This window comes from Dermacentor silvarum, chromosome 4, assembly GCF_013339745.2.
Source record: "Dermacentor silvarum isolate Dsil-2018 chromosome 4, BIME_Dsil_1.4, whole genome shotgun sequence".
Classification (NCBI taxonomy): domain Eukaryota; kingdom Metazoa; phylum Arthropoda; class Arachnida; order Ixodida; family Ixodidae; genus Dermacentor; species Dermacentor silvarum.
In genome coordinates this window covers 228,085,761-228,102,857 of record NC_051157.2, presented here as the reverse complement: position 1 = coordinate 228,102,857, position 17,097 = coordinate 228,085,761, and the positions used below count along the sequence as shown (strand labels likewise).

The window sequence follows — 17,097 nt, the reverse complement described above, 5'->3', positions numbered from 1 at the left end:
GACGCAATCACCCACGCGAAAGGAGCAAAGCGGGAAGGCAGCACGATAGGAAGGGAGAGGAGGGGGGGGGGCGGCTTCTACTCTGCCAACAAATGCGTTCTTGTATTTTGCGCCTGTGCCAGCTGTCGGTGTTGTCGTGCGCACCGTATCTTGAAAGCGATCTCCACACGGCTCTGATCTTCGTATGTGCTGTGCTTCGTCCGCTAGACCGCACGAACTTTCGCTCACTGCGGCGGCCGCGTTTCCCCACGCCCGCGTTTTGACAGTGGTTGTCTGCGGTCATCAAGTCAATTCATGTTTGCTTGTGCGCGTTGGCACCACGCTTGTTAATTCAGTTAGTAAGCGAATGTGTCAAGCTTATGCAGCCGATAAAACTACTATCCCTAATCCTTATAGCTCTCTACTAATTTGCTATCGCGATTGAAGCTTCGCCTTTCAGGCGAAAATGCGACATTTTTTAAATTATTACTTTGTCTGCTTCATGCAAAGATCGTGGGTACTTGGACATTAACCTTTCAACGTTCGTAAATTTAAACGGATGCAAACTCTTCGATTCTCGGATACGCGCGGCTCCTTGGTCTACATGTTTTGCATACGTGCAGGGCTTGAAAATCGTTGTTTTGTTTATAGTGCAGTACCGCTTATAGTGCAGATATTCACGACTCCGGCGACTTACGTTATAAGCGGTCTACACTGTATTGTAATAACTGGCGACCTAAGGCTCATAACCCAAAAGAGTATCCCATCCTGAAACGAAGGGGGCATTTATGCTGTACTTTGAAGGCAAGCTGTCGCTAAGCCATGGTGGCAATAGAGTGAGACTTCTTTTTACAACTAGAGTTTCCGCAGAATAACCGGGACACGACGCACCAAATACCAAATACCCAGATGCAATGAAATGATAAGTGAACATTGAGCACGTGATACCACATAACATTCTTAACATTTAATAAAACAACACATTTGCACAAGCAGATTACCCAGACCATCATTTTACAACATCTTGGAGCCAACATTCGTACCGACGGGCTTGACCACCTGGCCGCTGCTTTCATACCTTGCTATTAAAGTGGAAATGGAAGGCACAAGTCTGCCAAAAAACTGAGAACAGCAGGCAAATTCAATCCACTTCAGGCTTGCGACTACTATTGCAATAGCAATTATATTGGCAGTCCAAGTGCATTTTTGTCTTTGTCGTGAGGCTATGCCCATATTTAGGTATATGTATGCTATGTGGCATGCCATGCTATATGCCATTCTGTATATGCAGATTATACTGCTACGCAATTCTATCACTGCAGTAGCTCATACCTGGTCTTTCATTCTCGACTAAATTATTCCTCAAAATTTTCATAATGGCAGCCCACAAACAAATATCATGAAACATAACACTCACAGCACATGCCTTTTATGTTAAATGTTCCCCGACTATTAAATATTAAAAGCGCAAAACAATGTCGGTACTCAAACCTGAAAGTGATGCAATTTTACAGGTGCAGCTCCTTATGGGCTGCATAGTGGAGCCTATGAGATGTCATTACAGGCCCTACACAACGTGGTAAAGCATATAAGCATGCCTGCCAATTTCGAAAAAACTAAATCCGGGAGTACATCCGACCAGGGGTAGGGGGGTCACTTGGTTACAACCCCCCCCAACACCACCTACATTTTGAAGTACTGACAGGAGAACTTCCTTACCATTTTATTTACACATATACAAATGACCACATCAACATCAATGTCTCACTTTTGCAGGCATTTCATTGTTGCTAATGCCTTCTTCAAAAATTCTTTAAAATTTTATTAAAATCCTCGCGTCTTACGTCCCACAACCACCATCAGATTATGAGGCACGCCGTAGTGGGGTCATCATCATCATCATCAGCCTATATTTATGTCCACTGCAGGACGAAGGCCTCTCCCTGCGATCTCCAATTATCCCTGTCTTGCGCTAGCGTATTCCAACTTGCGCCTGCGAATTTCCTAACTTCATCATCCCACCTGGTTCTCTGCCGTCCTCGACTGCGCTTCCCTTCTCTTGGTATCCATTCTGTAGCCCTAATGGTCCACCGGTTATCCATCCTACGCATTACATGGCCTACCCAGCTCCATTTCTTCCGCTTAATGTCAACTAGAATATCGGCTATCCCAGTTTGTTCTCTGATCCACACCGCTCTCTTCCTGTCTCTTAACGTTACTCCTAAGATTTTTCGTTCCATCGCTCTTTGTGCGATCCTTAACTTGTTCTCGAGCTTCTTTGTTAACCTCCAAGTTTCTGCAGCATATGTTAGCACCGGTAGAATGCAATGATTGTACACTTTTCTTTTCAACGACAGTGGTAAGCTCCCGGTCAGGATTTGGAAATGCCTGCCGTATGCACTCCAACCCAATTTTATTCATCTGTAAATTTCTTTCTCATGATCAGGGTCCCCTGTGATTAATTAACCTAATTTCCACAACCTGGGGTTCTTTATAACGTGCGCACAATGCACGGCACATGGACATTTTTGCATTTCGCCGCCAATAAAATGCAGCCACTGCGGTCGAGATTTGATCCCGCGAACTCGTGCTTAGCAGCGCAATGCCAAAGCCACTAAGCAACCACGGCGGGTGTTCAAAAATTCTTCAGATAATGTTCGATTGTAAGAAATCCCATTTCTTTCACATTTTGCAAGGATGACGTTTACCAGTGTCTTAGACGAGCAACCCATGGACAAGCGACACTGTGTCCTCGTATTTTTTCCAATGTTAAATTGATGCTCGCACACAGCATTGCACTGTGGTATCAACAAAATACCCAAAGTCACTTCAGCTGAGCGCTACATTGAAATACTTGGAGACACTTTTTGCACTAGCGCTCCTTGCTTTTAATTCCATGACTGACTGTGGGCCCATGCAATGTCAGAGCGTCTGACGCTGAGGAGAACGATGAAGAGTCTTGGTTTGCTAGTGGCGGAATGCGGCATTCGCTCGCTAGCTTAACGAAGCTAGGGCCACTAGGGCACCCAACAACCCCGTCAGCATAAGCAGCGGCTCTGCGGTTAACGAAAAAGTGCATGTATAGCATTCCCTACTACTTTCTTAGCAATGTTTTGCGCGATGAACTTCCAACTGGACTAGATTGGGTTGGATTGCCAATGTGGCCTGACAATGTGCTGGACGTGGATAGAAAAGAAATGGGACACAACTGCAATTTCCGGGAGATTTCCCTCTCAACCGTACAACCAGAAGGAACGGTCCAAATCGGGGAGGCATGGCAGGTATGTATAAGAGTAGCAAATATTTTGCCGCACCTACACATCACGTCCGCATTAGTCAGACCCACGTATATTTAGAACTACATCCAAGAAGTGCATGCTAAACCTTGCTATCGCAGTCAGTGCCTATGGGCGCAACTGCCAACCCACCTGGGAGTGCACAATAGCAAGCAGGTAGGCTGGCTCAGGGTTACACAGCTGGCCATCCTGAGGTCCAAAGGTCCGCGTCGCCCGACACGTGATGCGGCAGATCTCACGCCGAACCACCCGGTCAAACTTGCTGGGACGGTGCACTGCAAGCATTAAGCGCAACTGCTTTGTCCAGGGCAATATTCCAGATTTCAAATCCAGTACAGAGTATGCGCCCACTCGGTTTTTCTTTTGCTACATAGATGGCTGCACAGTGACCGTGCTTGAAAGCCACGTTTATTGCACTCCGTGTTTCACTACATAAATAGCAGCACTTTTTCAGCATTGAATGGCTGCCTCTATTTCGTCTTCATGTTCAGCTACATAGATGATAGCACTAGAAGGGCACGCTTATTGCGGTCTATGTGTTCTACTACACAGATGGCATCACTTCGTCAGAACTCAAAAACAGCATTTTAGAAATTGCGCTCTTTGGGCACCTTTTAGCTGGAGGTTTTGAAAGAAAACCAGGACCTGGTCATGAAATTTCACAAACTTCGTGACCTGCCTTAGCAGTGGAAAAAAGGGTAAAAAACTTTCTTTAGTGCGAACTTTGCTTCGCAGAATAGCTGATTTTGAAGCAGTGTAAAAGAAACCATTTTCCTCGTTTCCAACTACACCATTTGTGGCAATGATAAGTCTTTCTTTATTGATATATTTAAGGCAATATTACACATTGTCTTAGGGGACCCGGCTAAAGGCAAACGTTTGTCAGACTGGGCCATTCCGCACGTACAGCAGCAGTATGGCAAAACGGTGTGGGTTCTTGGTGTCTCACAGGAGACCAACCACCGTGGGTTTGAGCTTAGCGAGCCACAGGGCCGCGTCAGCCATCGCCTCCAGCACCACTGTGCACGATCTCAGGCCGCAAGGGGCTATCAAGCGACGCACGCAAAAACACAGTAATGCCCTCAGTTAACGGAAACCGTCTACTGAATCCGTCGGCACCAGCACTGCACAAACGCCCGCACGGCGAGGAACCAAAGGGGTCCCGCACCAAGGGCGAAAATACAGAAACGGGCGCCTATAGCACGTCGCTACAAGAGCACAGGCTCAAGTTGGGACACACCGCTAGGAAAAGTCCCGGCAGCTATGCTACTTGCTCTGGCGATAACCAATGGGTCAACTCACGACAGCTCGGGCAAACTCCTTCGGCTTGGGCTTTCGGCAAGTGCGGCTCGGCGTGGTACGACCTCGTGCGTGCACTAGGCACCGCTCGTTGGCTTAGCGTCAGGAAAGGATACAAAGTACCCGCTCCCCGCAAAGGCAAAGGCACCGTGTGCGAGCTCCAGTCCTAGTCACAAAGGTGTCGGCGGACAAGAGGAAAGCATGAACATACCCTGCGCTAGTCCCGGAGATAAGAGAGCCACGCTCGGCAACTAGCAGCCGACGTGGCTGCGTAGCGACATCAGCGCCCCGCCCTCACCGCAAACCACCGCGAATGGAGCGCCATCGCGGAAACCGGTGGGAAGTGGGACGGGGAAAGGCGGGGGGCGGCAGAACAGGTGAAGCCCGCGCAATGGCGCCATCGCATCCCTCAATCCCCACAACGGCATATTCTAACATAGGACGGATAATTGGTTTGTAAGCCAGAATACGCACTTGAGGGGTAGCTAGCTTGTGTGTATGCCTTAAAAAGAACAACAATTTCCTTAACGCATTGGCTGCAACATTATCCATGTGTGTATTCCAGCAATCCTAAGTGTTATGTTGCTGCGTGGGTCATATCACGAGGTACCATTGCTACGAGGTGGTATCGGCAATAACCTTTTATTGCCCTACTGAAAAAGCCCGTATTCCCCATAACTCCTATATCCAATGACAACATATGACATATAGGAAAAACGGGTTTTTGTATGGGATCCTATGTTTCATACCGGATTATTGGATATAGGAGTTATGGGGCATATGGATGTTTCAGTAGGGTGCCGTCACGAAACAACACAGAATGGGGGAACTCGATAACAGGAATATATATATATATATAGATATATATATATATATATACACACACTTGGGGCCAGGAGAGGGCACTCTTCATCACCAAGGTTGACCGACGAAGATATGTCATCAGCCTGAACTCAGCGGACAGAATAAGTACACAACACTAAGTATTTATAGTGCTCAACCTTAGAAAGAACTCTACCAGCAGTAGAACAACTAAAGGGCAAGGGTTTCTTACTTTGAGTGATTCCCATACATACAGTTTTTTCAAAATTGATGGGCATTTGCCACTGCTCACATCACAAAATCATCTTTGCAAAATCATCACTTCACTCCATTTGATCCTGGTCAAAGCTTTTTGATTTATAAAAAAACGCAATCATCACCATACAACCTAATGTTCGTAGAAATGTGTTTAACAATGTCATTTATGAACACCAGAAAAAGCAAAGGCCCGAGAACAGACCCCTGGGGAATGCCAGAATCAATTGCCACAAATCTGGAAATTGTTTAGGCGGCGATAGTCTACGCAAAATGGCATAGTGCGGTCCTTCTTTCTCACAAGAACTGCTGGGGACGACCAAGGTCTGAACGAGGGAGATATGATGCACGCTGTAACATATCTTCCACTTGAGTTGTAATTTCAGCGCGTTCAGAAGCAGAAACACGACGAGGGTTGTGTTGAATGGGTGCATGGGAGCCAGTGTTGATTTTGTGACAAACAAGACTAGTACAGCCAAGTGTTCTTCGTTACAGTTAAAATATGTATATACATAATTATTGATACATGCATATTGCGTTTTTCTTGTGGACAACGCGAGCGGACGGTCCCACGAAGAAGACAAACTACTCCTTGCTGTCGGCTGAACTGGCCAGCGCTGCAGTTGTCTTTTGTAAATACACATATTGTAAATAGTCTCCAGTGCTTAATCCTTCGTTCGCGTAACATTTTGGTGGAGAGTGCCGTTCCCCATCCTCGCTACGGAGCTTCGTAGTGGCCGCACTGTACATGTACATGTCGATTACCAATCCCCGCGATCATGAGTGTGTTAGCCGAAACAACCGCTGGGACCCTACCATAATGCTAGCGAATGTACTATTCTACTTGGGCGGAACACCTCGTGTCAGGTTCCGGACACACGAGGACAAGATCTCTAGCTGGGATGCTTTCAAGGAGAAGCTCAGCGACTTCTTTGGAAATCCGACCAGTCGGCAGCTGGCTGCAAGAAAAGAGCTTGCTACCCGAGAACAGCCTTCCACTGAATCGTATATCTCGTACATACAAGACGTGTTCACTCTGCCGGAAACTCGACGAGACAATGCCCGAGGTTGACAAAGTAGGCCACGTTCTGAAAGGGATCGCGGACAATGCGTTCAACTTGTTGATCTTCAACAATGTTCCACCATCGACGTCACTGTCAAGGAATGCTGCGGCTTTGAGCTCGCCAAAAGCTGCTGCGCCATTCCACAGTTTTCCTGGCTCCCTAGCACAGCTGTGACGTCCTGCGTCGACCTTCCCGCTTCAGCCCCCTGCTATGAGAACGTAAGCCATATTGTTTGCCGTGAGCTCAAGGCTGCAAGTCCTGCCCCGTTCCATCCACGCCTACTTGACCCCACCATTGACCAACCAGCTCCAGCGATCTCCCTCATTCAGGCAGTTGTGCAGCAAGAATTTGCAAACCTCGGTTACCCTGCTGACTGCTCTGTCTCCTGACCTGACTGGTGCCAACAGCTGCACCTCGCAGCGGTCTGTATTCCCCTCCCAGATACCGCAACCCTACAGAGCGGAGAACTCCGGACGACAAGCTTCCGCTGCCTCCAAATTGGCCACGTAGCTCGCCATTGCCGCACCTCCTGGATGTCCCCGTATTAGAGCTACTTTTCCCCGTCTCCTCGCACATATGCCAACCCTCGCCGCTACTCGCCTCACCGTATGCCTCCTACCTCTGAGATATCCGTTGATGACAGTCGTCCCGCACGCTCGCCGTCACCTCAGCGCAATCGGTCCCCATCACCCCAGCCATGCCACTATTCGTCGTCGACCAATTATGGACCCTCCCGGACAGAAAACTAGACATTGCAACTTTCGGGGGTAGTGCTGCATTATCTTGGTGTCCCAATTCTCCATTCACGCTCCCAATGAACCAGAACTTACTTGATGTTCACATAGACGGTGTCCCTTTGACAGCATTAACAGATACTGTAGCGCAGGTGTCCATAATGAGTTATAACCTGCGTCGTCGACTGAAGAAGGTTCTCATGCCTGCTACTACAAGCTAGCTTGAAGACAGTAGCTCCAAGCTACTGTCTTCTGTAGAGTTTAGCAGGGACTAAAGAAAGGAAAATGGCTCTGTTATGGGATGAAATGCCTAGTGAAACTGAGAAGCCCCAAGAACTCTCGCAACTTGTAAAGTGTTGTCGGCTGCGGAAAGTCCTTCACTGCTTGAATGTGCGATGCCTAATTATAGCATGAATAACATACAGATTGAAATAATTGATTCCTTGAAATATCTTGGGTGTGTATATCCCGCACGATCTGTCATGGGAGATATACACACCAAGATATTTGAAGGAATCAGTTGTTTCAATCTGTATGTTATTGATGCTATAATTAAGCACAACGTAATAACGACAACGATGAATAGACACGCTTTTAGGTACATTCATTGACATGAGTCAAGTGTTTCACCAGGTCTGTATGCACGTAAGGTCACTTTGTAATGCGAAATGGTCGGTAGTAGAGAGTGAGGAAGGGGCCTGGTACAGTACCTTGTGGTACGCCTGAAAGCATGGGTGTTAAGGATGAGGAGTGTGAGTTGGCATATACGAACTGCTGATGGCTAGTTAAAAACCTTCGAATCCAGCTTAGAACACACGGATGAATGTTAAGACGGGATAACTTATAAGAGACGACCAAGGGGGACCTCATAGTACGCTTTTTCGAAATCTGAAAAATATCATGTCAGTCGGGATGTTGCGATCTAGGTTTAAATGTAAGTCGTGCAGGAAAAGAGCAAGTTGAGTGTCACAGCAATAATTTTTGCCGAAACCATGCTGAGTTGGGTGAAAAAAAGTTTATGGATGTTGGGAAGTTAGCAATATGCAAGTATAATATATTTTCCATTATTTTAGGAGAGACTTTTGTTATAAAAATCGGGCGGTAGTTACTCAGTGATGATTGGCACCAATACAAAAACCCTTACAGAAGAAAACAGCCCCAAAAATGTTGAAGCTTTGCGAGAGCGACTCTGGCAACTTTTCTGACTGCCTGATAACCATAGATTAGTGTTGGGTGCACAATTATGACCCAGAAACTGAACGGCAAAGCAAGGAATTGAAGCACGGAAACTTACCCGGGCCAAGAAGGGCCAAGGAAGGCCAAGGCTGTGCCATCATCAAAGGTCACGCTGAGCGACTTCTGGGACAGCCATGGTGCTCTTCTCACAGATTATGCCCGCAAAGGCTAAACTATTATAGGAAAGGCCTATTGCAAGCTTCTCACCAAATTGTCTGCTCCATGACAATGCACCGGTTCACTCGGCACAGGTGACGGTGACTGTCACAAACTCCGTGAACGAGGCGGACCAAATTCCAAAGCCGACTTATCAGCTTCCGAAAATAATCCCACGAAAGCAAGGACAATTAAGAGTGGGCCCTCTGGTGCGCTAGCGAATGCCAGTTGCTGTCCAAAGACCGAGTCAGAGCCCAGAGTTGTCAAAACACAACAAAATATATTCTTCACACAAGGCAGTTACACACACACTTCCACACTTAGGCTAGACAGAACACAATACAAATCAGATGGGTATTCACAAAACACAGAAAAATAATTAACGACAAGCACTAAGAGTTCAACACGTAAAGTACAAAATAAAAAAGGAACACTAAGTGTCCAATCGTATTCACCAGTGTTGGTCTTGAAGTCGGACGATCTCGGCGTAACTCGGGGCAAATCTCGAAGAAAGAACTTCTTCCGGAAATGCAGATGCTCGATGAACCCGTCGACTAGCTTGCCGGGGAATCCCCTTCTTCCGCAGACGCTCGGTCTTCACGTTACATCACTTCACCGGTGCGGACTGAACTGCCTGAATTCCTCCTGACGATTCTCGCACGGCGGTTATATAGCTTCCACAGTCGTTCTCGAACATACCTACCGGAGTCGTGATCTCGTAGCATGGCCAAAGCTTGGGAACCTTCGATTCTGTTCTCGTACCTTCGATCGCTGCTGTCGGAGCTTTGTGAAGGGGGGTGATGACTCATGCTGTTGGCGCACGCTCACGCTGTAGTTCTCTTTCGACTCGCCGAGTGAGAAGGTGTCTCGGCGCGCGCGTGGGCTCTCTCTCTCTCTCAGGTTAACGTCGCTTCGTCGAGGTTCTTCTAGACGTTTCGGTGCCGTTGTTCGCATTGTTGTTTGAGGTGTATGTGCTCTCCCCCTCTGTTGAAGCTGCCGCGGGGCCGGCGTGTTTTTTCGCTGGCTTGCGTGACACGCGGCGCACGCTTGGATTACGCGCTCTTTTGTGACAGTGACAAATACAGCCTCCTTAGACTATGAAATTGTGCCCCACCAGCCTTACTCACCTAACCTCCCACCAAGTGACTACTTTCTCTTGCCTCGCATGAAGAGAACACTGTGCAGAAAATATTTTCGGAATGGCGAGGAAGTGATCATTTAAGTCAAGCTCTTCCTGAACTATCAAAATGAGGAGTTCCTACTACGATGGCCTGTGGCAGCTCATCCATCGTTGGCAGAAGTGCTTGACCAGGGAGGAGACTATGTAGAATAAACTTCCACTCAAATTTCATTTCTTTGTCTCTGTTCCTTCATGCCAATAATACAAACTTTATGAACACCCCTCATATACAGTAAACCCTTGTTTACCTGACTGATTTGTGAAATATTGGATGAGTCAAAATTTTTTCATGCCACAGAGTCCAACTCCGGGTATATTTCACCCCTTATCTCGAAAAGTTATTGCGCCGAACTCTGGATATTTCAAAATATTGACTGGGAAAATGCGAGAGTAAAGTCACTACCCAAAGGTTTCCACACTTTGTATGGAGCTGTGACATCACCAAAAAGTGAAAGCAGAATTCTGCAGTCACACTGACTTTTGATTAACAGCGCCAAAGAACCTTGGCATGCACCTTGTGGCTGCATGCCAATCTCTTGCAGGTGAGGAGGCCTCCTTGGACTGGCCACTTATGGCACAGCTACCTGCCCTTTTTGACTCGAAGCCGCCACACGTTGAGCTGAGCCAACCAAGGTCATGCCAGAGAACCAGTGCAAAACCGTGGAGCCCAAATCCACGCCCAGTGACAGCTCCCTCTCAGTAGCATCCACCAATTTCGAAGGCTATGCTTTTGCTGCAGACATGTGCCAGAAGCAATTGCATGAGCTGGAAATACGTTGAGGCCACTATGTTTTGGACACCACCTATTTGCCCCCCAAAATGAAGGGGAGTTTGGCAGTGCATCTGGGATTGTTGGTGCCTCTGATCAGTATTTTATTGCTTTGCAGCACGCAGGTTGACTAGGCAACATGGTACCGTCGCTTGCACTCACTTTTCATCTAGGAGCACTGAGCTCATTTATCATTCTCCCTCTTTCTCATACTTTCACCATTTTGTTTTGTCTCTTGCCCACGCCTGCTCGCTGCCATTTCGTTGTAGGTTCGCGCAAGAGCAGTGAGCTGGGATTAAACTTTTTCTCACCTCTCACCTAAAACACTATTAGTGACACATCAATGTAATTGCGGCATAATAATCATGGCCATGACCAAAACAACTGTCCCTTTTGAGCAGGTCGGCGTGCTGCGCCCAAACGAGGTGAGCATTCGGTCAAAAAGCATTGACGTTCTGTAACATCGCGGCTTGATAATGATGCTTGCGTATAGGTGAGGCGTAAACAGCACATCACTGGTGGGCATCTGCTGAAAGTGTTACGGATAGCAAAGTAAGATTGCCCGAACTTCATTGGCTGCTGGACTTAGATGCATCAACTTTTTCTATGTCCGGAACTCCTCGGATGACTCAAGTCTGACTCGTTTGGCTCATCACACTGTCTCGGCATACACAAAGTTGCACGAATGTTATTGACAGAGGATATTACTGCAGCCATCTTGAAAAGGCTACATGTGATCTATGCACGGCCAGCAGACTTCTATTTTTCTGATTTCATTCATCTTGAAACACTGCTTAAAATTTTTTTCTAGTTCTTCCAGTTTTTTTAGTTTGTTAGTGCACTATTGTTTACCTCATAGCTGACCACGGTTGTAATAAAGAAATGCTCATCCTGTCCTTTCACGCTGTTCCCTGTAAATCTGCTCAACCAACTAGCTCAGATTCAGACTTTGGGATAAATAAAAACCACTACATTTTGTAGGATGTCCAAAGAGGCCAGCTCAAGACTCTCTTGCAACAGGCTGGCCTCAATGTGCTGCGAAAGGCATTTGAAAGTGGACGTACTCTTGCGACACCGTTCCTCCATCATTTGGGGGGTCTCGGTCTGCTCCACCCGTGCCACTTTGTAGCCCTTCTGGATGAGGGCCTCCGAGTATCGGCCGTACGCAATTTCAGGGAAGCCAGAGTGCGCAAAATCACCCTGCGCACACAGCGAGAAAGGATCCCACATCAGAGCACATGACAGGATGGTTGAGACGCACCCACCTTCATAAAGACCAAGCCAAGTTCTTCCACTCCAGTGACTGCATCCATGTGGTACAGTTCGTAGAACTTGCCCACCTGGGTATGAAAAGTCTCATTACAAGATTTATCACACAACAAAGCAAATTCTACAACATGCTTAATGCTATTATGAAAGAAAAATAGGTCGATTCAGTGTTGAGCAAAAAGCTGGGAGATCATCAATTTCATTTTTAACAGACATGACCAAGACTGCAGCACAACTGCAATTATGCATGAGGCCGTTACATGTGATATTGAACACTCATACTTGACAACCCGCAGACAAGACACAAGAGGAGGCGTCACGTGGCGTGGTGTCAACGTGACGCCATCGGGCTAAAAAGGATGTTCCACATCCGCCCACCATGGTTCTGAGTGGCGCTGGCTAACACACCTAGGGCTAGATCTAGTAAACATAAATACCCAAATTAGTGGACAAATTGATGGCTGTTGCCGTTGCACAATTGGTAGTGCAACGCACGCGTAATGCGGAGGTTGCGGATTCGGCTCCCGCCAGCGACAAGTTATCTTTTCGTCCACTTTCCCCATTTCCCTTTTCTTCATTATTTTCTACATTCCAATTTCAATCACACTTAATTTCTCAGATGCTTTCCTTGGCTTCATTGTCTGTTGGCTTTATGTGGTTATGATTAACAAAATCGAGCCCCTTGGTTCCCCTTCTTTCGTTTAGAGGAGGGAGAGGGTGATGGCACACATTTTGTTTTTTCAAGTTTGCCCTGAATTTTGGGGGGACACATGCGCACTTCATTAAGGAGCTTGAGGCGCAGCACATCAGTGGCATCAAAGCAGTGACGAACAGGCAACACATTGCTTTTACACCATAATGACATTGTTGCCAAGCCTGCCTGCTTTAGGAACTTCTCTGAATGAGTTTCTCGAAGCCAGCACCCCTCTGGTGTCCTTCCATCGTCAGAAGGCTTCCAGAGGTATGGTCGTATGCAGATAAGTGGAAATTTTTCAGCAACATAATTTTTCATAAAACTTGACACAACATTTGTAAAGCCGTAAAAGTCCAAATTCGCAAGCGTTCCAGAAAATTTGGGAGAGTTGGCAGGTATGCACAAGTATTCAGAGATGCATTCTTGACCAAGAGAGCTTTTGAGGCTGATAAATGTGATGTCCCAACTCAATACCTTTAACACGTCAAGAAGTTCTCTATACACTTACTGCCACCAGACTAGTCAGCATTCATTCTATCCATATTAAACTAATTTTTTATTTCATGTCCAATGTTTATTCTTCCTTAAATATCCATATCTCCTAACTCTGACATATTCCCTCGTGAACTTAAGTGGAGAAAGTTATTTACTTCCCTTCAGACGCTACAAATCAGGGCATCAGAATACTCATTTTGTATACTATTGCAGTTCCACTGTTGCCCAGAAGTGGAAGCATCTGTCAATAAAGTGGTGAAGCTCAGTCGGTTTCTTACTAAACTCTTTTTTTTCCTGCATTATCTCTAGAGAAGGCATGCCGACATCAAAAACTAGCCCCAAGTTCCCACAAAGTATGGCAAACGTTTTTTGCCTCGCGTGAGGCAGCAACCAACAGCATCTTTCCTTTCCTCTCGTCTCTCACTATTATCTTTTCATTTGAGTCTTTGCTCTACAAAGTATCAAGGCTTGCCAACACACACTTGAAGTCCTGAGAGAAGAACTTCTCGCTCATTCCAATGCACTGCCATCAAAATAGCGTTTTCTGTCGTTTCTGCGTTCATTCCAGCTCATGTGGTTTCAGGTATCTTGCAAGTACAGTAGATTACCGTTAATTCGATTCTGGTTAATTCCATGTTTCAGTTAATTCCATCCCCGCCAAAGGTCCCGGCTGGTGCTTATGCATTTCAATTGGCCTGAACTTTCGTTATGTCAATGCTAAAATTAGCTTGCACAGAATATTTCAAACTTGACCAGTCAGCATGCATGCATGGAACTCCTATGGTGACCTTAATAGTGACCCCTTTAGAGGCAGCATGTCTAGGCGGAGCTTAGGGGACACCGAGTGCGTTGAACACACGTAACTCCTGTCAAAAATAGCTATTTTCAGCTTGCCCTAGGAAGATTTTTAAGCAATAACTATGGGTCACGATGTCTGATAACGGTATTTACCCAATTCTAATGTGCTCATTTAAAAAAAAAACAAGAAAGAAAAAATTGGGCTGTAAATTAGCCTGCACACTGCAATCAGATATGAAACCGAAACCGTGTTTGCAACGTTCATATGCTTTACTGCACACCACAGCTGTACTGCAGCGAAGTTGACTTTAAAAGGCCACGCAGTGAAGCTGACTTTAAGGAACCATCTGCCATTGGACTCGTCCGCCATTCGACTGCAGCACATGCAAATGCAGCCCAAGATTCACAGAGTTTAGTATCATCACAAAACAGAGATCGTGTCACGCACAAAATAAAGCAAACAAAATCGATGTTTAAAGGATGTTTGCATCAGTATCCCCTCTGTCGCTCTCCTGACAAGGAGATGAGTTGCCTGAATAGCAAAGTAAGTAAATATTTACCAATGGTAAATATTTCTGCTTAGTTTTATACCATTGCGTTCCGTGCATGGCTATTATGCTTCTGTGCGACTATATATTAAGCAATGCTTTCTGAAAAGAAAATAAATTTTTGGAAGTTCAGCATTCTGTTCTCTTCTGGTGCCCTTGCACTGTTTGCATAGAAAGTTCTGCTTTCCAGTTTTTCTCCAAAACACAGAAGGGCTATCGCAACTTTACGGCAGGTGGGTTATCGTAAGGCCAATCTGAAAACACACAAATGGCATCAAGTGACTCCTCTGCCCATCGACAATAAAAAGCAAGCGCCATCTGCACCATTTCATTGTCAGATTCGGCGTGATTTGCCACCCATCAATGATTCTAAAATCTCGAGTGCCACGGCAAGTGAAACGCTCCTTTGGGCAGTACCGAGCCCAAGGGTCTCCACGGCACACGCGACATGTGGCACTGCGCGGGTCTCAACACCAAATATATTGAATATCTGGAAAATTGAATAGTAAATATTCAATTCGTGAATCCAGTTATTCAACCATTCACTATTCGATTCGGTGCTTTTCGAGCATTCACACACCTCTAGTAGTAACTGCATAACATGTTTGCCACTTAAGAAAGACAAGGACAGTGACTACTTTATTCAGGATGCAGGTATACATTGTAACGGGGCTGCATAAGGGCCATGATCAAGTTTTCATGCGGATCCCAAAGAATACCATCTTTTCCAAAAACAGTACCGCGTTTTCCATACTATAGTCCGTACCCATTGTATGAAGGGGCCAATACGAGTCTCAAGTTAAACGTTTTTTTTTTTAGATAGTCTGCACCCGCTGTATAGTCAGCAGGGATGCACCAGTATACAGTAAGAGAAGCAAATATTTTATTGCCAACCAGTAAACTGCAGACTTATTTATTTATTTATTCATTTATTGAAATACCTTCAAGGCCCATAGGGCATTAAACAAAGGAATTGGGTAACATGTACAGATATAAGACGCAATACGACAGGTATGAATGAACTAGCATGCAGTTATGAATTTGCAACAGTTATGCGTGAAATACAGAGTTATGGAAATACAAGTAGTCAATCCTAAAACCCGTCAAAATCACTCTTGTCGGTGCTATCAGGACAAAACAACTCAAGTGTCTTGGATTCAACGAACACCCTCGTCAATGTCTTCAGAAACTTTAGAATCGAAACTCTACACACTTCACTACACTGAGCTTGAAAGAAGCCATGAAGGTACTACATCATTCAGTGCCATCGCAACTGTTCTTGTGTTTAGCGCATGTGCTCACAAGTCGAAGTAGCCACTTCACGTATTGCGAACAGCCTTCACTTGCATATCACGAGCTGCCAATATGGGCTGGAATTGCTTGTGCTATGTGGTGACCATTGTGCAGCAGATTTCACTGTATTTAACGCAGGTAAACTTTGTAGGCACAGTGTGAACTTGTTTTCTTCAAGCGTGCTTCAGACCCAATAAAATAAAATGTATACTCGGCATCCATTGATAGTCCTCATCCCACAAAAGTTCTACATTTAAACTTGTATAGTCCACAGTTTAGCACCAGGTAAATACGGTAATTCTTCCTTCTCTAGAGCTCAACGTCCTCTTCTTCAATTATGTAAGTCTCCTCTTCCAGAAAAGGTTGTCCTATGCGAACAGTGACTCATGGCAGAGTTCTCTCTAAACCAATACTCTCTAAAAAAAATGCAATGGTTGCAAACAAATGAAGGCAGGTTTACCCGGGTTTTTTATTAGGGCAAGAACAGTGAACATAATTTTTTACTTTCTTTCCAGGGACACCAATTCAAGCGAGAACAAAGTCGACAATACTTGTGGTGCTCGAACAAATTTATTGGGTGTCCTTCGCAGTTATTACTTAAAGAGCTTTAATCACCGTCCGCTGGCTAGCAGCAGTTCTTGCAACGGAGAGCACATGTCTGCTTGACTGATAGCGGGCCAACATCCATGCATGATAGTGGGCACACATCCACGCATTCCTGGGACATGCAGCACTGACTTCCACTCTACTGACTTCTGCTGACAATGCTCCTCGATGGCTGCAGCAGGCACAAATAGCAGGGACACATTTTTGAGGTTGCCGCTAAATTGGAAGATCATCTCATGCACCGAGGGAATACAGGTGACACTTCCAGACCCCAAATAAATTGTGCTGGGAAGCTTGGTGCTTAAAGAGTCGACACATACCATCACAGGTGTTCTGTTCGTGCCCAGTAGCTGAAAACAGCCACCTCGCGGACTCATACAATCGGTACTTATTTTTAAAAGGGCTCACTGCACCATCACCGACATAAGTGGCGTGACAGCAGATAGGTGCTTTTTCATTTAACATTAGGTGCACGCTACCAAGGGCGTAGCAGGTGTGCGGTGCATCGCGATGCATGCTGTCACTTATGGCAGCAAAGCTGTGTGTTGCTTTCCTTGTCGTGGCGACCCAGGTAAACATGGACATTTCTTTATTGTGCAAATGG

The 17,097-nt window shown here is 45.9% G+C and overlaps 1 protein-coding gene across 1 annotated transcript in view; it reads right to left on the bottom strand.

The window, feature by feature from the left end:
* LOC119451027 (DNA mismatch repair protein Msh6) overlaps positions 1–17,097 on the bottom strand; it is a 383,914-nt gene that overhangs the window by 246,069 nt on the left and 120,748 nt on the right. Inside the window, exons 10-12 of the mRNA XM_037714459.2 lie at positions 12,056–12,130; positions 11,855–11,990; positions 3,408–3,550 (exon numbers count right to left, since the gene is read on the bottom strand). Coding sequence (XP_037570387.1) covers positions 3,408–3,550; positions 11,855–11,990; positions 12,056–12,130 — 354 coding nt within the window. The remainder of the gene's footprint in view (positions 1–3,407; positions 3,551–11,854; positions 11,991–12,055; positions 12,131–17,097) is intronic.